General features: G+C 33.6%; 1 protein-coding gene across 11 annotated transcripts; it reads right to left on the bottom strand.

The window, feature by feature from the left end:
• Window positions 1-520: 520 nt before the first annotated feature.
• Window positions 521-21,727, bottom strand: LOC112778390 (protein trichome birefringence-like 10). 11 transcript variants are annotated; one of them, XM_072227253.1, is made up of 12 exons: window positions 21,395-21,727; window positions 21,110-21,180; window positions 20,200-20,262; window positions 20,076-20,113; window positions 19,380-19,454; window positions 17,911-17,985; window positions 2,619-2,659; window positions 2,410-2,497; window positions 2,147-2,232; window positions 1,659-1,778; window positions 1,167-1,325; window positions 521-1,082 (listed from the first exon to the last, which is right to left on the bottom strand). In XM_072227253.1, exons 8-12 carry the CDS (start codon window positions 2,440-2,442, stop codon window positions 761-763), a joined length of 720 nt encoding a protein of 239 aa, XP_072083354.1. In that variant the 5' UTR covers window positions 2,443-2,497; window positions 2,619-2,659; window positions 17,911-17,985; window positions 19,380-19,454; window positions 20,076-20,113; window positions 20,200-20,262; window positions 21,110-21,180; window positions 21,395-21,727; the 3' UTR covers window positions 521-760. The 11 variants fall into 11 exon arrangements, 4 of the variants coding, with proteins under 4 accessions (XP_072083354.1, XP_072083355.1, XP_029151812.1 ...); XM_072227254.1 differs by lacking the exons at window positions 17,911-17,985; window positions 19,380-19,454; window positions 20,076-20,113; ... (1 more) ...; window positions 21,110-21,180; window positions 21,395-21,727 and adding exons at window positions 3,403-3,527; window positions 3,889-4,123; window positions 4,209-4,375; window positions 4,463-4,938; XM_029295979.2 differs by lacking the exons at window positions 2,410-2,497; window positions 17,911-17,985; window positions 19,380-19,454; ... (2 more) ...; window positions 21,110-21,180; window positions 21,395-21,727 and adding exons at window positions 3,403-3,589; window positions 3,889-4,123; window positions 4,209-4,375; window positions 4,463-4,979.
• Window positions 21,728-23,665: the final 1,938 nt, after the last annotated feature.

Raw genomic sequence — 23,665 nt, 5'->3', positions numbered from 1 at the left:
CTTTTGTCCTGAAATCAAGCAATAGAGTGCATCAAAGTTCTAGTCCAAGTCATGGGAAGTACAACATCCAATTTGTCATTAAATTCATGCAAAATCCTCATGAAATCATGTAAAGTGCACAATGTATGCTTGAATCAAGATGTAAGTGAATATCTACCCAAAACTAGCTTATTTTCTAAGGAAATGCATGAAACTACCCTAAAAACAGTAAAGAAAAGGTCAGTGAAACTGGCCAAAATGCCCTGGCATCAGCTGTTCAGGATCAAAGGCTACGCTTTTCAATTTCTATTTTTGCCAGAATAGGCTACGCTTTTTAACGCTACTACATCACATGTAAAGCGTAGCCACATTGTATACCATGGCTACTTTTTATAAGTGTAGCCTTAGGTCCCTTATTTTTTTTTTTTTTTGTATACTATAACTATTGTATATAAGTATAGCCTTGGGTCTCATTTTTTCGTTTATATATATATATATAAAATAATTATTAATACAACATAATAGTTAATATGATTACATATATAATAATTCTGCATTTTTATTTGAATGAGTTGAATATTATAAAATAAAAATAAATACATAATTATACTAAATAATTTCTTTAAATAAATACATAATTCTATTCTACATGTTAGCCTCTTTTTGAGACTGCTGAGAACAATTTGTGAGTCCTTGCTGCCCAAGACAAATAAAAAAGAATTGATGTATATAATGCTTCCATGACTCTTTGAAGTTCCTTGCTATAAGAAGCCTTCATGTTTCATGAACATTGCATAAAGCAGCTCATTCCATGTATCAGGTACACCAACAGACACCAGTGGCTGCAATCTTGCCGATGGAGTGCTGCCGTGCCGCCATTCGGACCAAGATAGTAGATTGATGAGTGTCCATCTTTTCTCTGAGCTGTCATCTCTGTTATATTCAATATTTTCAACTTGACAAGTTCAGTGTTGTTTTTGTGTGATGATAGCAATGAATTGCCTATTTTGAATTGTGACCAGTTATCATTAGGCACCAATGACATGTTAAGCTCTGGCAGTGTTTCCAAATGACAACTTCCATAGCTTCTCCAATCTCCACTTCTGTTCATACATTATTGGATAAATATATGTAAAACTTGGAAGGCAAAATATAAATCATAACAATTGTTGCAACAAATTACAAACCTGAAGTGCACGGGTGCATATATACGAAAGAAAACTTGACTCTTGTTAAGATTTACAGTATCTTGTATCCAATTCAACACTGTCTCCATTGACTTCCTATATGCATCTTCCACCTTCATTTCCATCTTAACCTCCATACCTTGTTGGAAATAACAGCCCCTGAGCAAATATGAAAAGGTTTGTTTATAGGTTTATTTATCGAGATTCCAGAATTAATCCATGTATTAAATGATTCTTAACAGTTAGCACAACACTGCTACCAGCTCAAACAACTAAACCAAAATAACTGTAAAAATTACAAAAAAAATTGTAATTGACATATGCAACCATTTAACCACAAATTCAGCACAATCATCATTTATCAAGAATTAAATTTATATAATCAAACAGATTTGGGACCCAGCAGCAGCAGCAGCAATTAAATCATTCAAGAGATAACAGAAAAACAACAAAATAGGGCGACCTAGAAGAAGGTAAAAATTAGGGCAGAACCGGATAGCACAGGACAGAAGAGCAGCAGGCAGAATCAAAGAAAAGGAATTTGTGAAACAGAGGAGCGGCGGCAAAGACAGTAGACGCTGGTGGTGCTGGGTGAGCCACCAAATTTTGCTCCTGAAAAGGAAACACAATTATGTCCACTGGCAGGTCTCCATAGGAACAGTTTACTAAATTTTTAAAAATCATAGGGACGCATCAAAGATCTTATTATTGCTTCATCAAAGGACATATGCTCAGGATCTTGGATTTAACAATTTTTTCTATCTTATATTTACTTAATTTGAATTAATAACTTCAAACTTAACTACTTAAAGCATGCACTGCTCAATCATTTTTTCCATGAAATGGAATTTTGTAACTCATCAATATGTTCATATATTTCTCTGTAAATAAGCCCCCATATTAGGCATTCACTTTGGCTTCATTCAAAATTTTAGTTGAACCTCAGATAGAAAAGAAAAATAAAGCTGGCAGAAACATACCAAGATAAAGTCTTATTGAATGTTGAAAGATAGTTCACGAGCATACCCAAATTTTTGTTGAAGACGCCACAAACTACACTTGAAGTCTAAAAGGGAGGGAGAAAAAATGAAAAAATCATCCTCGACAAAACATTAAGGTGTATTGACAGGTATTAGTCATCTTAAATTTTTCTCATTAAACCATACTCACAACCAGCAAAGCATACAAAATTAAAGATAATTTTTCAAATGCAGAGGTTTCATAGTTGTTTCATGCAGGCTACCTTTATCACCACATTTTTTATGGAAAGACTCATGGAAGTTTACAGCATCATCTGAGAAAAAGTATCTAAAGAAGTCTTCAACCTTTATCTACAGTTTGTAAATTTAAAATTTTAAAATTTATAATAAATTTACAAAGACTAATATTACTAAAGTCAACAAGGGAAAACTTGAAAATGAAAAAAATGGTATTTTTTCTAATAAGAAATACCAGAAAATCAGTTTCTGCAACACCTGTGTATTCTTCTGGGACTGCACATTAGAAAATAAGCTCAGATCAGCAGAGTTTTTGAAAAAATATGATGGATTAGTAAAACATATTATAAGTTAAATACAATAGACATTTTTTTATCTTTTTTATAAAAGAATAATTTCATTAAGATTTAAGGAGAAGGATAATATGATAAAAAAGCAAAACAAAGGATTCATCTATAAAGCATGGCTTTTTAAACCCTAAACACAATGGGCATGAAAAATTGATCAATTTTGCTTAGGCAAAGTTTCCTAGGGTTATATATTTAATATTTTTTAACTTCTCAGACCATAAATAAACAGAGGGGCTGGAGAATTTCAAAGACAGGATCAATCAAGTCAGTTTACCAACTTCTATTTGAGAGAAATCCCATTTCAATTTGGTTTCCTTTCTTATCAACAACAGAACCAACTTTCCCACCAATAAAAGTCCTCGACTCATATATATCCACCTAATCGAGAGCAATTAGAAGTAAACATACTAGATAAAATGCATTAGCTAGAATATCCTAATAAATTTAACACCATAATTGTGTTAAGAAACTGACCAAATCACTCCCCTTTGCTTCAAAAATCAAGTTTACCATGTACACCATAACATCTAATTTCAAAATAATATTTTCTTCGTTCCATACTGATAAGTCGCTTTGACTTTTCACATATATTCATAAATCAAAGTATCAAAATGACTTATAAAATATGAAATGGAGGAAGTGTGATATTAAAGATTAAAGGAGCTGAACCTCGTGTCCTTGATTCAAGAGTTCCACTGTAGTTGACATGCCAGAAAGCCCAGCTCCAATGATGGAAACTTTCAGCTTTGGTCCTTGATAATGTTCTGGCTCCGGCGAAAACAGCCCTTTTGGCGCTGGTAGGAAACCATTTCATTTGTCAAACTTACAGCTCAGCTCAATTACTTAATAACTAAACCTGGTAACATAGCAAACCAGATTCATTCATAAGCTCACACCACTCCCCTATGATATGTGTTGCGTACTCAGGTTTGAGACTTGATTAGGGTCAATAGTGGATGAGAACTCTTAATATTTTGTGTATAACTCTGTGTGTAGTATAGGTGTGTGTTGTGATATTATAATACTTAAAATTATAGGCTATTCAATTTATGACAAAAAAAAACATAAATAGAAAACTGAAATATAACACGAGTAATATGGTGAATATGCAGCTAGCATACATAGTAATTTAAAATATTTAATAATTGGACTTACAATGTTCCAGCGAATTGTGTGCTAAGATAAGCTTGGTCTTCAGGGAAGAACCTGGCAAGGCCAAAGTCTCCAATCTTGGTATAAAACTTATGATCAAGAAGAATGTTGCTTGCTTTGATGTCTCGGTGAACAATTCTTAGATGTGAATCCTCATGAAAGTACTGTAATTCCCTTGCCACGCCTAGAACAATTTGGAACCTAGTGCTCCAATTCAGGAATCGATCAACATTGTTCCCTGCATGAGGGGAACATTCAAAGTTTCAATTTGCTCTGTTTAACCAATCCTAAGCTCTTGTGGGAATTAAAAAAAGAAGGGATACCATATATGAAGAGGTCTAAACTTCTGCATTCACAATCCTAACCATCCTTCACAATCCAGTATTCACCCACAGGCACAGAAATTCAACAAAAATTAATGAAATTGAAAGTTCAAACGCTCCCCTTCCCTCTCTTCCAGTCCAATACAACTTCTAAAATATATTGTTGCCTGCAGAGACATCAAAATTGAAATTGAAATGAGAATGAAATGAAAGTTGAAGAATAAGAGAGAGAGATAGAGGTTAGGAGTACGAACAGGAGCACGGCAAGCCCTAGCTGCGGCGGCGGCTTCAATCGACCCCAGGAGCGATGACAGTGCATGGCGGAACAGCCTCCTCTCTTGCGTTGCATCTTCATCCTCTCTCTCCATCTCGTCTGCAAATTGTCTCTCTCTCCCCTCCGGGCTCCCTGCTCCGCGACGGCAATGGCGGCGGCTGCAGCGACGTTGCGGCAGTGACCCCCTCTCACTCTCTATTCTCTCGATCGCGCTCTCTCATCTCCGTCTCCCTCCTCTCCTCCCTCTGGTTCACTCTTTCTCTCGGATCTGGGTGTGTGTGTGTGTGTGAAAGGGGGCGTAGTGGCGGTGGTGAGTGATGGTGAGAATAAGTGTGAGTGTGTGGGTGTGTTAGGGTTAGGGTTTTGAACAATTAATTCGAAGGTGATTTACGAAGGTGAGGGGCAAAACTTTTCCTGATCAGATGGCGAAAGTGAGGGTGTTCGAAGGTGAGTGTGATTTGGTGATAAGGAAAAGAAAAATTACTAAGTGTTTGGGTGCATTTGGCCTAGATACATTAGGCTACGCTTTTAAAGTGCACTCAAAATATAACAAATATGTTACTCTTTAAAAGCTCTTCCTTTGGTATGAAAAGTGTATCCATAGATATCAGCATAAGGCTACGGTTTATAAGTGATTTCTATTGTATCTAAGGCTACACTTTTTAAATGATGCCACAATTGTGTTTCCTATTCTCTTATAAAAGGGAAACACGGAGAAAAGCGTAGCCTATTCTATGAATAGACTATTCTATGAATAGGCTATGCTTTTCAAATGTAGCTTAAAAAAAGTGTGGCTGAATGGGTGTTTTTCTTGTAGTGGGTAGAGAGAAATAGAAAAAGAGAAAAAGATAAATAAGAGAATTTAGGAAGGGAGTTTATTAATTTGGGAGGAAAATATTTCTTCTCAATTTTAATAAGAGAATGTCACGTGACATATTTGATTATTAAATTAGATAATAATACATAAATATATAATAAATTATATATAGAGTGAGAAGGGTGGAGAGAAATAGAAAAAATGGAGAGAGGTAGATGATAGAATTTAGGAAGGGAGTTTATTAATTTTGGAGGAAAAGATTTGATTTCAATTGTAATGAGAAAATGACATGTGGCACATATTTATTGTAAAATTAGTAGAAAGTAGAGAAGAACTCTTTAATTTTGGAGGAAAAGATTTTATTTTAATTGCAATGAGGGAGTGACATGTGGCACATTTTGATTGTAAAATTAGTAGAAAATAGGGAAGAATTCTTTAATTTTGGAGGAAAAAATTTTATTTTAATTGCAATAAGAGAATGACATGTAGCATATTTTGGTTGTAAAATTAGTAGGGAGGAGAGTAGAACTCTTTAATTTTAAAAGAAAAGATTTAATTTCAATTACAATGAAAAAGTAACATGTGACATATCTTAATTGTAAAATTAGTAATATATAATACATACAACTAATATTAATATAAGAGATACTAATCTTATTGTAGACAACAAACAAGTCAATTAATTTCTTGTCTTACATGCGGTCCAAAATGCATTAGTGATGTCAAAGGCAAGTTAATTATTATAGGAAATGTAACTAGTAATTGTCCACTTCTTTGAATAATTTTTAGGAAGATTATATTAGCTAACATTTATCATATATGTTAAAATTAATTTAAAAATATTTATATTTATTTAAATAAAGACTATATTTAATTAAAGAATATATATTTAATTAAAAAATATTTATATTTATGTAAAAAAAATTTATGAAACAATATACTGGCAATGTGAAACTTACATTTTAATTTAAAAAAATTAATTAAAAAATTAATAAATATTATTGAAAAATAAAGTAGTTTAAAATTTTAAGATATAAAATTATATTTTTTAAAAGTTAAATATTAAGTAAGAGTTTAACTAGAAAATTATTTTTTATCTAATATCATCTAATTTTTAAAGTTAATTTTTATTCTAAATCATAAATAATTATAAAAATTAATAGATGTGGACTTTTCATTGGGCCGACCTATATGAATGAGGGCACCAATCCATGGTAAACAATTAAAAATGTAGAAAACCTATTTTTGCAATAAATACAGAGCATGTAGTCACTTTTGAAATAAATCTTACCAATCGAGGTGATACCGAAAAGTAAAAAACAACCCTTAAAATCGTTTCTTTTTACATAGAGTGCTAGAGGCGCCAGGAAAGCCTCTTTTAAACTGTCACTTTTTAAAACTTACCGTGAAAATGGAAATGAAAGCCATTGTATATTCAACGAGAGAAAGAGAGATGATAAGTTTTAACATGCGCGCATCCAAATGAGGCATGTAGGACGTCTCATACTTTATGTGATGTTGACAGGCAGAGTGCGTGACACGTGTATCAGTGTGTCAGATTCACGTGTTAATTATGACTTTTGATTTGTTCAAACTAGTAAATATGTAATTTTAAATTTGTCACTAATTTTGGGAAACAAACATAAATATGCATGGTGTGTTGGGCAAATTTTTAAATGTTCGTTTCGTTTAAAATGGGCAGTCAATCAGGTCTTTGGTGTTGTTCTTGCAAAAATTTTTGTTTTTCTTCAAAAGATGAATGCTGAAAAAAAATTTGTTCATCAACGATGTTGGATTTAAACAAAAAAAAACAATGCAAAAATTTTAAGGTGATTTTCTAAAAAGTTAATATTGTATATGATTTTCTAAATATAATTTAATACTATTAAAAAAGTAGATATTTATTATGTAAACAAATAAATACATTACTCTTTAAAATTAACCAAAATAATATAACTAAAATTAAATAATTTTTAAAAGTCATACACGATTTTTCTTTTTCATAACAGGAATATTTTTATTAAATATTAAAATATAAAGAAGGTATATAAAATATATAATTACTAGTATTTTTACCTGTAATTACATTATGGGAAAATAAATATTTAAAAATTACGTCGATTTTATTTTGACATTATAAATTATAACACAAAAGATTTATAAAATCAAACTACTTTTACAAAAAGATCGTAGAGGACAAAAGTCCCAATCGACTAAGAAGACTAGGATCTCCGTAGATGAAAAAATTAAATAATAAGATTTTTAGTTATTATTTTTATGTGAAAGAGTTTAATTTATTACGAATAATTAATTTTAATATTCGTTATCTAAAATTTAAAACGATATAACTTGTATAGTTTTGATTAGATAATTCATTTTTATGCGTGCTATTTTAAAATAATATTTTTTTCTCTCTATGTATATAAAAATATAATTAGATATTAGTATAAAAAATTATATTGATAGTTATAAAATTAATTCAAAATTAATTTTTTTAAACAATTAAATCTTGATTTTAACTTTTAATCATAACATTAGTATTCTCTCCAAATTATATTTAATAAATATTTAAAAGAAGAAAAATGAAAATATAGATTAAAAAAATAAGCAGTAAAAATTTAAAACTAAATAAAAAAACTTAAAAAATATGTATATAATAATAATAATAATAATAATAATAATAATTTTTATTTGAATTATATTAATTTGTTAATTTTATTTTTTGTATTACAAAAAGATAAAAAAAAATAGACAATGAAAGAAAAGAAAGAGAAAGATAAAAATGAAGACTGAGAGAGAGAATTTGTTAATTTTATACTAGCTAACATTTATGATATATGTTAAATTTAATTTAAAAATATTTATATTTATTCAAATAAAGACTATATTTAACTAAAAAATATTTATATTTATGTAAAAAAATTATAAAATAATACATTGGCAATGTAAAACTTACATTTTAATTTAAAAAATTACCTGAAAAAAATTGATCAATATTATTGAAAAATAAAGTAGTTTAAAATTTTAAGATATAAAATTATATTTTTTAAAAGTTATATATTAATTAAGAGTTTAATTAGAAACCTATTTTTTAGCTAATATCAGCTAATTTTCAAAGTTATCTTTTGTTCTAAATCATAAATAATTAGAAAAATTAATAGATTTAAACTTTTTACTAGACCGGCCTATATGAACGAGGGTAGTAATCTATGGTAAACAATTAGAAATTTAAAAATCCTATTTATGCAATAAATACAAAACATGTAATCACTTTTGAAATAAATTTTACCAACTGAGGTGATATCAAAAAGCAAAAGAAACCCTTAAAACCATTTCTTTTTATGCCAGAGTGCCAAAGGCATTGGTGCACGAAATTGTGATCATACTTTTCACAACTTCGCACAACTAACCAACAAGTGCACTGGGTCGTCCAAGTAATACCTTACGTGAGTAAGGGTCGATCCCACGGATATTGTCAGCTTGAAACAAGCTATGGTTATCTTGTAAATCTTAGTCAGGAGATTAATGATTAAATTGATTTTGTTTATGAAAAGTAAATAACATGAAATAAATGGTACTTGTGATTCAGTAATGAGGAACAGGTTGAGGTTCCGGAGATGCTCTGTCACCTGAATCTCTGCTTTCCTACTGTCTTCTTCTCCAAACACGCATGGCTTCCTTCAATGGCAGGCTGTATGATCCTCTCGGATGAAAAATACCAGGTACGATTTCTGCACAGCTAATCAACTGTCGGATGTCTCGTCTCGGAAAAAAAATACCAGGTACAGCTACCGCACGGCTAATCATCTGTCGGTTCTCACTAGCGTCGAAATAGGATCTCTCTATCCTTTTGCACACTGTCACTGCGCCCAACATTCGCGAGTTTGAAGCTCGTCACAGTCATCCCCTCTCCGATCCTACTCGGAATACCACAGACAAGGTTTAGACTTTCCGGATCCCAAGAATGCTACCAATTGGTTCTAGCCTCTACCACGAAGGTTCTGATCTCACGGACTCGATCCATGAATCAGATCCCCAAGAGATACGCACTCAAGCTGTCGCCCAATGACTACGTTGAGCTCAGATAAAATGGGAGTGGTTGTCAGGCACGCGTTCATAGTGTTGAGAATAATGATGAGTGTCACGGATCATCAGATTCTCTATATTGAAGTACGAGTGAGTTTCTAGAATAGAATCAAGCGTAATTGAATAGAAAACAGTAGTAATTGTATTAATCTATTGAAACACAGCATAGCTCCTCACCCCCACCTATGAGGTTTAGAGACTCATGCCGTAGAAGATACAATAAGAAGTGTAAAATGTCATGAGTTGTAAACTGAATCTCTAAAAGTAGTTTTTATACTAAACTAGTAACTTAGGTTTACAGAAAATGAGTAACTAAGTGCAGACAGTGCAGAAATCCACTTTCGAGATCCACTTGGGGAGTTTTTGGGCTGAGCTCTCAAGATTTCACGTGCATATGCCTCAAGTTGGAGTTAAACGCCACCCTGGGTGCCAAATGGGCGTTTAACGCCAAGAATTATGCCAGTTCTGGCATTTTACGCCAGAGAGTTTTTGGTTGGCTTTCAACGCCAGTTTGAGCCATTAAATCTCGGGCAAAGTATGGACTATTATATATTGCTAGAAATCCCAAGATGTCTACTTTCCAACGCAATTGAGAGCGTGCCAATTGGGCTTGTGTAACTTTAGAAAATCCACTTCGAGTGCTGGAGGGTCAGAATCCAACAACATCTGTAGTCCTTTTTCAGCCTCTGAATCAGATTTTTGCTCAGGTCCCTCAATTTCAGCCAGAAAATACCTGAAATCACAGAAAAATACACAAACTCATAGTAAAGTCTAGAAATGTGATTTTTGAATACAAACTAATAAAAATATAATAAAAAGTAACTAAAATATATTAAAAACTATGTAAAAACAATGCCAAAAAGGGTATAAATTATCCGCTCATCACAACACCAAACTTAAATTGTTGCTTGTCCTCAAGCAACTAAAATAAAATAAGATAAAAAGAAGAGAAAATAAATTCCAAACTTATCAATGAAAATTAGTTTCAATTAGATGAGCGGGAGTAGTAACTTTTTGCTTCTGAACAATTTTGGCATCTCACTTTATCCTTTGAAGTTCAGAATGATTGGCATCCATAGGAACTCAAAACTCAGATAGTGTTATTGATTTTCCTAGTTCAGTATGTTGATTCTTGAACACAGCTACTTTATGAGTCTTGGCCGTGACCCTAAGCATTTTATTTCCAGTATTACCACCAGATACATAAATGCCACAGACACATAACTAGGTGAACCTTTTCAGATTGTGACTCAGCTTTGCTAGAGTCCCCTAGTTAGAGGTGTCCAGAGCTCTTAAGCACACTCTTTTTGATTTGGACCACGACTTTAACCGCTTAGTCTCAAGCTTTTCACTTGACACCTTCACGCCACAAGCACATGGTTAGGGACAGCTTGGTTTAGCCACTTAGGCCAGGATTCTATTCCTTTGGGCCCTCCTATCCATTAATACTCAAAGTTTTGGATCTCTTTTTTTTTTCTTTGCCTTTTAGTTTAAAGGGTTATTGGCTTTTTCTGCTTGCTTTTTCCCTTTTTTTTATTTTCATTTTTTTTGCCTTTTTTTCACTCTTTTTTTCGCAAGCTTTGTTTTTTTTACTACTTTTTCTTGCTTCAAGAATCAATTTTATGATTTTTTTAGATTATCAATGACATTTCTCCTTTTTCATTATTCTTTTAAGAGCCAACAATTTTAACATTCATAAACTCCACTATAAAAAATATGCACTGTTCAAGCATTCATTCATAAAACAAAAAGTATTGCCACCACATCAAAATAATTAAACCATTTTCAAGATAGAATTCGAAATTATGCACTTCTTGTTCTTTTGCAGTTAAAAACAATTTTTATTTAAGAAAGGTGAGGAATTCATGGAATCATTCATAGCTTTAAGACATAGACTCTAAACTTTATTGATCATGGAATAAAAATAAGACATAAAATAAACATAAAAGCAGACAAATAATATTAAAAGAAAGGAAATTAAAGACATAAAAATAAATGACTCTAATACTAATGCTTATATAACTCTTAAAATAGGTTTCTAATAATAAAAGTTATCACAGAGTAAGGACTCAACAACCTTGATTTTGAGGGGTAGGTGCTCCTTCAATCTGTGGGACGTCCAACTCTTCAAGGGACAGCTTCTGACGTTTTAGCTCCTGTATTTTACGCCCTTGTTTCTCTTGTTCTATAAGTATTTTGCAAAGCATGCTGTTTTGATTCTGCTGCTCTTCTTTGAGTTGATTCACAGCTTCTTGCATCTTGGTGACAGATACTTCTAAGTGGGCCCAATAGTCAAATTGAGGAATTTCTGGGAGGAGCTCATGCGCCTCCCCCTCCCCTCTTGATGAGGTTATCTTGAATTTGAGGTCCATCCATCACTTTTTTGGTGATTGGGCGTTCAACTGTGATATATTCATCCACACCCATCTGTACCCCCGTCTCTTTGCATAACAGACTAATCAAGCTTGGGTAGGCCAATTTGGCCTCAGTGGATTCCTTGTTTGCAAACATGTAAATTTCAACAGGGATCAGCTGATGAATCTCTACCTCCTTCCCCAGCATAATACAGTGAATCATCACTTCCCTCTTGACAGTGACTTCAGATCGGTTGCTGGTTGGGAGTATAGAACGCCCAATGAAATCCAGCCAAACTCTAGCAACTAGTTTGAGATAACCTCTCTTTAGTTGGTTTGGGACACCTTTTGAATTAGTAATCCACTTGGTTCCAGGGAGGCATATGTCCTCTAGAACTTGAGCTAGCCTTTTATCCTTGGCCATTCTCCTATTAAAGGACTCTGGATCATCTTGTAGTTGAGGAAGTTTGAGAACTTCTCTCACTTTGTCAAAATAGAAGTAAATAATCTTCCCTCTGACCATAGTCCAAAAGGAGTAGAAAGCAGTTCCCTCTAATATTTGCTTTTCTGTCATCAACAGATTTACATAAAATTCTTGGACCATATTTCTTCCAACATGTATCTCAGGATTAGCCAGGACTTCCCAGCCCCTGTTTTGAATTTGCTCTTGGATCTCCGGGTATTCATCTTCTTTCAGATTGAACCTAACTTTCGGGATCACTGATCTTCTGTACACAATTTTGAAATAATGGTCTGCATATTCTTTGGTGCAGAAGTTCTCATGCATCCAACGTGGTTTTGGATTGCTTTCTTTCTTCTCTCTTGAAGCGGTTTATCTTCCTTTGGGTGCCATGAGATTAGTTTGTTTTAACTCAGGGATCACGGAAATCACACCAAACTTAGTGATTTGCCTACCCTCAAGCAAAATAAAAAGAAAGAAGATGAATAGATGGAGAGAAGGATTCGAATGATGGAGGAAAGGGGATGGCCGAATGTATAAATAAAGGGGAGGGAGGGAATGGGTTCGAAATTTTAGAAAAAGATATGATTTGAAAGATATGATTGATAAAAGATAAACATGATATGAAAAAGAGAAGATTGTTTTCAAAATTTAGGAGATATGAAAAAGATATAAGGAAGTTAGATCTGAATTTTTGTTTATGCATCTAAGAAATAAAAGATAATATGAATGAGTTAAAAAGATTTGAAAAGAAACTGGAGATATGATTGAAAAAGATATGATTTGAAAGATATGATTGATAAAAGATATGAATGACTTTTGAAAAAGAATTGAGAAGAATTTATAAGATTATGAATTTTTGGGATTGGAAATTGAAAGATGAATATTTGTAACATTTTTATGCAGAAAATTATGAATTAAAACATGAAAATTTGAAAAAATTTGAATTGGAAACGAAATTACCTCCCCCTCTGCTGTTCTGGCGTTAAACGCCAGAATGGCTATTTCTGGGCGTTTAACGCCCATCTGGTGGCCATTTTGGGCGTTAAACGCCAGAAATCCTTCTTTACTGGGTGTTTTTCTGAACGCCCAAAATGATACCTGATGAGCGGATAATTTATACGCTTTTTGGCATTGTTTTTACTTAGTTTTTAGTATGATTTAGTTGGTTTTTAGTATATTTTTATTAGTTTTTAATTAAAAATCACATTTCTGGACTTTACTATGAGTTTGTGTATTTTTCTGTGATTTCAGGTATTTTCTGGCTGAAATTGAGGGAGCTGAGCAAAAATCTGATTCAGGCTGAAAAAGGACTGCTGATGCTGTTGGATTCTGACCTTCCTGCACTTAAAGTAGATTTTCTGGAGCTACCAAACTTCAAATGGTGCTCTCTCAATTGCGTTGGAAAGTAGACATCCAGGGCTTTCCAGCAATATATTATAGTCCATACTTTGCTCAAGGATAGATGATGTAAACTGGCGTTCAACGCCAGTTCCATGTTGCAGTCTGGCGTCCAGCGCCAGAAACAAGTTACAAGTTGGAGTTCAACGCCAGAAACAGGTTACAACCTGGCGTTGAACGCCCAAAATAGCCCAGGCACGTGAGAAGCTTAAGTCTCAGCCCCATCACACACCAAGTGGGCCCCAGAAGTGGATTTCTGCACTATCTATCATAGTTTACTCATTTTCTGTAAACCTAGGTTACTAGTTTAGTATTTAAACAACTTTTAGAGATTTATTTGGTACCTCATGACATTTTTAGATCTGAACTTTGTACTCTTTGACGGCATGAGTCTTTAAACTCCATTGTTGGGGGTGAGGAGCTCTGCAGCGTCTTGATGAATTAATGCAATTATCTCTGTTTTCCATTCAAACACGCTTGTTCCTATCTAAGATGTTCATTCGCGCTTCACTATGAAGAAGGTGATGATCCGTGACACTCATCACCTTCCTCAATCCATGAACATGTGCCTGACAACCACCTCCATTCTACATCAGATTGAATGAGTATCTCTTAGATTTCTTAATCAGAATCTTCGTGGTATAAGCTAGAATTGATGGCGGCATTCATGAGAATCCGGAAAGTCTAAACCTTGTCTGTGGTATTCCGAGTAGGATTCCAGGATTGAATGGCTGTGACGAGCTTCAAATTCGCGATTGTTGGGCGTAGTGACAGACGCAAAAGAATCAAGGGATTCTATTCCGACATGATCGAGAACCAACAGATGATTAGCCGTGCAGTGACAGAGCATTTGGACCATTTTCACTGAGATGACGGGAAGTAGCCATTGACAACGGTGACACCTTACATACAGCTTGCCATGGAAGGAGCCTTGCGTGTGTGAAGAGGAGTACAAGAGAAAAACTGAAATAAAGAAGACAAAGCATCTCCAAAACCCCAACATATTCTCCATCATTGCACAATAAGTATTTATATTTATGCCCTTTGACTCTTTACAATTGAAGTTGAAAAACACTGTTGTTGGCATCCTGACTAAGAATAATAAGATAACCATAGCTTGCTTCAAACCAACAATCTCCGTGGGATTCGACCCTTACTCACGTAAGGTATTACTTGGACGACCCAGTGCACTTGTTAGTGGTACTAGTTGTGAAAAGTGTGATTCACAATTCGTGCACCAATACCTTTACTGGCATTAAATACCCAGAATGGTAGCCATTCTAGCGTTTAACGCCCAAATTTTCTCTTTACTGGTGTTTTAATGCCTGTGAGCCTTTTTTTCTGTGATTCCTCTGCTTTATGTTCTGAACCTTCATATCCTTGACTTGTTCACTGAAAAGCATTAATAAACACGAACAAAAAAATTAAATGGACTTATATAATTGTTATAAACATCTAATTTTTTTTATAATGGCTGGGTTGCCTCCCAGCAAGCGCTTCTTTACTGTCTTTAGCTGGACTTTACTAAGCTTTTTAATTTAGTCTCAGTTTTGAGCATTCTTTACTGGATTTTGAGATTTTAACCAAAAACAATAATAGAAGACTCAATTTTAGTGACTCTAAACTAAAAAGATAAATTTTTCCTAATCTAAGCAACAAAATAAACCGTCAGTTGTCCAAACTCGAATAATCCCCGACAACAGTGCCAAAAACTTGGTGCACAAAATTGTGATCACACTTTTCACAACTCCGCACAACTAACCAGCAAGTGCACTGGGTCGTCCAAGTAATACCTTACATGAGTAAGGGTCGATCCCACGGAGATTGTCAGCTTGAATCAAGCTATGGTTATCTTGTAAATCTTAGTCAGGAGATTAATGATTAAATTGATTTTGTTTATGAAAAGTAAATAACATGAAATAAATGGTACTTGTGATTTAGTAATGAGGAACAGGTTGAGGTTCCAGAGATGTTCTGTCACCTGAATCTCTGCTTTTCTACTGTCTTCTTCTCCAAACACGCATGGCTTCCTTCAATGGCAGGCTGTATGATCCTCTCGGATGAAAAATATCAGGTACGATTTTTGCACGGCTAATCAACTGTCGGATGTCTCGTCTTGGATGAAAAATACCAGGTACAGCTACCGCACGGCTAATCATATGTCAGTTCTCACTAGCGTCGGAATAGCATCTCTCTATCCTTTTGCACACTGTCACTGCGCCCAACATTCGCGAGTTTGAAGTTCATCATAGTCATCCCCTCCCAGATCCTACTCGGAATACCACAGACAAGGTTTATATTTTCCGGATCCTAGGAATTCTGCCAATTAGTTCTAGCCTCTACCATGAAGGTTCTGATCTCACGGACTCGGTCCGTGAATCAGAGACCCAAGAGATACGCACTCAAGCTGTTGCCCAATGACTACGTTGAGCTCAGATAGAACGGGAGTGGTTGTCAGGCACGCGTTCATAATGTTGAGAATAATGATGAGTGTCATAGATCATCAGATTCTCTATATTGAAGTATGAGTGAGTATCTTAGAATAGAATCAAGCATGATTGAATAGAAAACAGTAGTAATTGCATTAATCCATTGAAACACAGCCGAGCTCTTCACCCCCACCTATGAGGTTTAGATACTCATGCCATAGAAGATACAATAAGAAGTGTAAAATGTCATGAGTTGTAAACTGAATCTCTACACTACAAAAAAAAGGGTTAAAATGACGGTTTTTTAAGGTAATTACGGCGGTTACAACCGCCATTATTACCGAAAATGGCACCCCCAAGAAACGCCAGAATTCTGGGCGCCATTCTGGTTATTACGGCGGTTTTCAAAAACCGCCGTAATAACCAATGGATAATACGGCGGTTTTTGGCGGTTAAAATGGTGGTTTATAACCGCCGTTTTTACCTGTATTTAATGGCATCCTTTTCGTTTAAAATGGCGTTTATAACCGCCGTTTTTACCAGGGTTTAATGGCATCCTTTTCGATTAAAATGGCATTTTTTAACTGCCGTTTTTACCAGGATATATTGACAAGATAAGTGATGTTGGCTTCATGCACTCCCATGGAGGCCGATTGTATGGAATAAGCACCACTGGCCAAACGCTATAGTTTGTACGCATAGCTCCAAAGGGGTTGAATCCATCAGCTGCAAGACCAAGACGTACATTTCGAGGATCTTCGGCAAACCTATCATGAAGTAAATCAAATGTCTTCCAAGCTTCAGAATCCCGCGGATGCCTTATCTTCGAATCTTTCTTTTCTGCCAAAGCATGCCATTGCATTGATTGAGCAGTCTTAGAACACATGAATAATCGTTGAAGTCTCGGTTTTAGTGGAAAGTATCGCAAGATCTTTGCTGGTTTCTTCTTTTTAGCATCGCTCCATTTAGATGTCTTGCATCTTTTGCATTCTTGCAAATCTTCCTCCTCCCCCAATATAATATGCAATCATTAGGGTAAGCAGGTATCTTGGTATAATTAAGCCCTAGTTTATTTATGGTTTTCTTGGCCTCATAGAATATATTTGAAATCTCTGCATTTCCAAAGGCATCTTTTAATAACTTGAGAATTTCGGTCATGGCTTTGTCGCTTATTCTATATAAGCACTTTATGTGATACAGACTAATTAAGAAAGACAATTTTGAATACTTTGTGCACCTTTCATACAATTGTTCATTGCCATCTTCTAACAACTTGTAAAATTCTACATTTTCTCCATTGTGCTCTTCATTTTCTACATTGTCTCCGTCTCCATCTTCTATGTTGTCTTCATCTCCATCTCCATCTTCATTCAAGTCAGGTCCAGCAACTCCAAACGCGTCATTGAGCATTGTTACCATTGGATGCTGAGATGTCGAATCATCTTGTACAATGTGACTAGTTTGATGAACTTGTGACCCAACTCCAACTACTTCTTCACCATGCCAATACCAAACTTTGTAGTTTTCTGGAAATGGCTTGACTATTAAATGTTCAAAAACTTTCTCTCTTGTTTGCCACTTGCCAAAACCACACACCGGACAAGGGCATTTAATCTGACGACCCGCGAGAGATCGATGCTCAAAAGCAAAATCCAAAAACTTGTTTAAACCATCTTTATACTCATGCGTGGTTCGTGGTTTTCCAATCCATGACTTATCGATTGACATGACTAAGAGGGATTACAAATAAGGATTTTAAAAAATTTATTCATTAAAAATCTATATATATTCTAAAGGCAAGAAATTTATTCTTTTATATGCAAATTAGATATTAAAAACTTAAATAGTATTTAAAAGAAAATATAAGAAAATTATAATTACCTCTTTCAAATGATAATTTCTCTTCTTTTTTCAAAGTAAAGTAGCTAGCAGCAAGAGTTGAAGAAGATCTAAAACCTATTTCACATGAAAAATTATCACCAACAGATTTATTAAAATTAAATATATAACTAATTAATGTACACGAAATTAAATATCTAACAGATTTATTAAAATTAAATGTATAATCAACTAAAAATATATGAATGTTGTATTTTTGATAATTTAGGATTAATATCAAATTATATTATTAACGAATTTGAACAATAAGAATTAATTAATACAACATTTATAAAATATAATTCATTATATATAGAGTCCTAACTTTTTATTTAGTATAATAAATAAATATATCTAATAATTTAGTATAATAAATAAATATACCTAATAAATTAAATTAAATATATAACTAATTAATGTACACGAAATCCCAAGGAAGCTAGCTAGGTGGTTCACGCAAGCATGTTCATGTATATAACATATTGGCCTAACTGACATCATATATTTTAAAATTAATCAGAAGTGATCAAATTAAAAACAAAGTGACCATATTGTCCATGATGATAAAATTAATAATATAAAGAGAGATATGCAAACTGCAAAGTAACTTATATAACTTAGCATGAAAATAAACTTTATTAAACTATCCAGGAACTTTCGGTAATCTTTTCGAATGCGAATTTTCCCTCCGAGGCAGCTAATAATGATAACTTGACTGCTGATGAAGATGATTTTGATCTAAATATAGATATAAATATGTACATTATCTAAGACATGAATTTATATTCATAGAATTTCTATATACAATCTGAGATGTTCTTAATTATTAAGCTATGTATAAAGTCAATGCCCCTGCCCCAAGTAATGGAACAGTTAAAGGTAATTAAGAAGGAAATTAATGAAAACAAGCTACTAAAAATTGGAAATGATGCTGTGTGTTTACACAAAAATATATGAAAATTTGCTTCTTTTCTTTTCTTTCTTTCTAATTTTTTTCCCTCCCTACATTCATGTACTTTTAATTCTAGAAAGGTATCATTCATTGCTATGGCTTAGTTGAAGACTTGAAGGGAACAACATTATTACATTAATGTTGTATTTGGTAAGATGAAGAAATAGATAACAAATATCTACTAATGTATTTAAGCCTCTAAATATATGTTCAATTTGATTTAGTTATTTTCCCTCCCAAATCTCTTCCCCCACCAGGCCACCAAATAATGTACGATATGCCAATCTAGCTACTAACATAATTAATATTTCTAAGAAAATAAGATTGATGTAATATCGGTTAACAAAAGGGATTGGACTAGTAAACCTTATGCAACTAATCCATGAAGACTCCATTAAATTGGTCACGGTTTCTGAACTAAATATTTTGTACTGGAAAAAGGGAACCAGCTAATGCTAATTAAGGCAATAACAAATTAAAATGGTTAGTAACTTGATAAGAAAGAACACGAAGCTATTACCTTATTAAGAATCTTTCACTTTATAGGTTGCCAATTAAACCACAAGAACACAAATCCAATTAAGGCAGCTAGGCCCTGATCAATAACAAATCCAATCAGCTAGAACAAAGGAGAAACAAATATAAGACCTAATTTAAGAATGACAGAATTAACATCAAACAAATACACAAAGCATCGAATGATAAAGAATTGTGAGGAGGTACATATAGTCACTGCTAAATTAAGCGTAAGATTTAGAGGGGGGTCAAATTTAAAGCAGGAAACAAATCTAGAAAACACAAAAAAAAATACTAAAACTTAATGATTAATGAGCAAGACACACAAAGAAAACACTAAAACTTTTAGAACCAAGTCTAGCAAATATCTGATACTGACTTGTTCAGGATTCTAAAGAGCTCTTCCCTGTGTAAGTAAAAAACATTCAAATGAAATTGCTTGCAAATTAGGTACAATACTAGCCAATTTATTGAGATCTCTGTCACAAAGGACAAGCAAAAAAGATCCGATTTAAGAAAGTATTGTAGAAAAAAAATCATTAACCACTATAATTGAGACAGGTTAGTCTCTTTACAAGGTAGCTTTAATCATCAACCAATTTTGCATGGTTTTAATTAGTCCTTTGACGTAGATTTCGACCAATGCTATTAATATTATGATGTAGTCAATATCAAGATGAAGGTAAGCAATAATACTTACCGGTCGGGCTTGAACAAGAGATATCGATATGTAAACCACTAAAATAAAAAGAGAAGTTTATATTACTATACAACATTAAGCACATTAAGAATATAAATAGAAGATTTAATCTGTATTCATTTACCGTAGTAAATAGTATCCCAATTAATTCTAGTGCAGTAGGGATAATTGGTAATTTGTCAACAGCCTGTGTATAAAATTCACAAAGGCAAAAACAATATTAGAATGCTGCAAATAAGCGTAATGAGGGGGTCAAATTTAAGCGTAAGATTTAGAGGGGGTCAAATTTAAAGCAGGAAACAAATCTAGAAAACACAAAGAAAACACTAAAACTTAATGATTAATGAGCAAGACACACAAAGAAAACACTAAAACTTCCAGAACCAAGTCTAGCAAATTCACCAACTTACACACAAAGATAGCTTGTTTCTTGAACCAGCTCACTCTATCTATCAATGATTATGAATGTCACATGGCTGATATAAATATTTTCTTGTGTTAATAGTTCCAGCCCCTGAGAGATTGAACAAATTTGTTTAAAACTTTAACTTCAAAGAATTCCCAAAAATGATTGTCCAAGTAAAATCTTATATATGATTTATGGCTGAAACAAAACCTGAGACATCAAAAATGTTAACATCTTAATTTTTAATAAACATACAAATGGATAGAAAACTAAACCTGATTTCTTTAGTAAAATAAAACGAGGATCTTATGTGAGTGTGACAAATGTGCATGTGTGCATCATGCATCTAACGAGGTACGTGCAAGTTTCAAGGACAGAGCAAGGGTTCAGTTAATGCAAAAAACATTGAGCAGAGCAAGGGCAGTAGAGCTAAACAACTACAGAGATTACTCATTTATAGCTTTGCTTAAAAGAACCAAAAAAGAACCAAAGAGGCAAATAGAGAAATTGAGATTGGAGCAGTTTTTCTGAGATCTAAGATTTGAGATCGGAGATCAGCGAAACACCTTAATAGAGAGAGAGAGAGAGAGAGAGGGAGAGAGGAGGGAGTAAAGTTAAGAAAGAAGACCTGAGATCATCGTCAATCACCCTGCACCAACGTCAATGCTTCAACGGAAGACCCAAAAATTCCTAACAGAGCTGCAGAGAAACAAAACCCCCAAAAAATCAGCACCAAAAGCGATTTTGAAACCCTAACCCAAACAAAAACAAAAAAATCGGTGCCTTCTGGAATCGAAATGCTGAGGTCAGTAGCCACCAGAACCTTGCCTCTCGCCGGAATCTTCGTCTCCACAGCACAAAAGAAAAAACAAAATAAAACAGCATTTCAATTTAACTTGAGAGGGAGAGGTACCTGGAGAGATCGTAACCAGGGGAGAGAGGAGAAGCCCTAGAAGGAAGAACGGCGTTGTCGGAGAGCTTCTTTACACGGAGGAGATGAGAGCGTCGTTTGTTCAGACTTCAGAGAGGAGAAGCCCTAGCTAGAACAAAGAATGGCGTTGAATGAGTCAGGGATTACAATTTTTTTCTTTTTATATGTGTGTGAAAATGGCGGTTAAAACCACCATAATCACCAGAACCGCCAAAATATATATAGCCAATTACGGCAGCAGCAACAATTGCCATAACGTCTCGATATTACGGCGGTTCTTTAAAACCGCCTTAATATCAATGCCATTTTAACCCCCTTTTTTGTAGTGCTAAAAGTAGTTTTTATACTAAACTAGTAACTTAGGTTTACAGAAAATGAGTAACTAAGTGCAGACAGTGCAGAAATCCACTTCTGGGACCCACTTGGTGAGTGTTTGGGCTGAGCTCTCAAGCTTTCACGTGCATATGCCTCAAGTTGGAGTTAAACGCCACCCTGGGTGCCAAAATGGGCGTTTAATGCCAAGAATTATGCCAGTTCTGGCGTTTTACGCTAGAGAGTTTTTGGCTGGCTTTCAATGCCAGTTTGGGCCATCAAATCTCGAGCAAAGTATAGACTATTATATATTGCTGGAAAGCCCAAGATGTCTAGTTTTTAACGCAATTGAGAGCGCGCCAATTGGGCTTCTATAGCTCCAGAAAATCTAGTTTGAGTGCTAGAGGGTCAGAATCTAACAGTATCTACAGTCCTTTTTCAGCCTCTGAATCAGATTTTTGGTCAGGTCCCTCAATTTCAGCCAGAAAATACCTGAAATTACAGAAAAATACATAAACTCATAGTAAAGTCTAGAAATATAATTTTTGAATAAAAACTAATAAAAATATAATAAAAAGTAGCTAAAACATATTAAAAACTATGTAAAAACAATGCCAAAAAGGGTATAAATTATCCGCTCATCAGGCATATGGAAAGCCTCTTTTAAACCGGTGCTTCCTAAAACTTACCATGAAAATGGAGATGAAAGCGACTATATATTCAGCGAGAGAAAGAGAGACGGTAAATTTTAACATGCATGCATCCAAATGACGGTTTTTAATTTTCATATGGAGGAAAGAATGGGGTAGGATCCCGTTATGAGGAGCAGGTGTGCTTTACCTGTATGTGGTGTCAGTGTAGCTAGAAATCGGACCTTGCGAGTGGGGAGTGGCTAATCGGACGGTCCAACTTGCACACACAACACGGACTGTGCGAGTTGTATAGTGGCTTCCACGTGTCGCAGCCCCTTGCTCCCCAGCACGATGCCCCTTTAACCAGCAATGAACCCTTTACTTCAACCCCCTACCTCTAAATCCCACTCAAGCCATCATTTTCATCTATCTCCACCCACCCAGCAGCCACATTCTTCCTTCTTCTTCATCATTCAACAAGGTCTGTTCGAACTCTTTCATTCAAAACAGATCAAGATGTCAAAGAAGAAAAATATAGAGATGTTGATCGTCTTGAATTTTATATTGTAATTAAATTATCTCAGCTATGATGATTATGTAAGTGTATTTATTAATCTTTTTTTATATTTCAGAATCATTATTATTGTTATTAGAAATGTAATTATAGTTAATGTAGGAGATAATTCAGCCTAGGAGATATATAGCAACCTCATCATTATCATTATTATTATTATTATTATTATTATTATTATTATTATTATTATTATTATTATTATTATTTAAAATTATAATTATAATTGTTAGACTGTTAATTATAGTTGTTGCTTGTAGTTTTAACATAGTACATTATTATTATTATTATTATTATTATTATTATTATTATTATTATTATTATTATTATTTAGAAATATACTGATTATTACTAGAAATTTAATTAAGATTGTTGTTGTTAGTAGTTTAAGTTAAGAACATATATCGGTGACATTATTATTATTATTATTATTAGTTAAAAATATACTGGTTATTGCTAGAAATGTAATTAAGATTGTTGTTGTTAGAAGTTCAAGATAAGAGCATATGTCAGTGACATCATTATCATTATCATCATCATCATCATTATTATTATTATTATTATTATTATTATTATTATTATTATTTAGAAATACACTGATTATTGCTAGAAATTTAATTAAAATTGTTGTTGTTAGTAGTTCAAGTTAAGAGCATATATGAGTGTGACATTATTATTATTATTATTATTATTATTATTATTATTATAATATGTAAATATGGTTGGAGAATATTTTAA

The sequence above is a fragment of the Arachis hypogaea genome, chromosome 19 (assembly GCF_003086295.3).
Source record: "Arachis hypogaea cultivar Tifrunner chromosome 19, arahy.Tifrunner.gnm2.J5K5, whole genome shotgun sequence".
Taxonomy (NCBI): Eukaryota; Viridiplantae; Streptophyta; class Magnoliopsida; order Fabales; family Fabaceae; genus Arachis; species Arachis hypogaea.
Note: the sequence above shows the minus strand (reverse complement) of the source record. Positions and strands in the feature narration are given on the sequence as shown.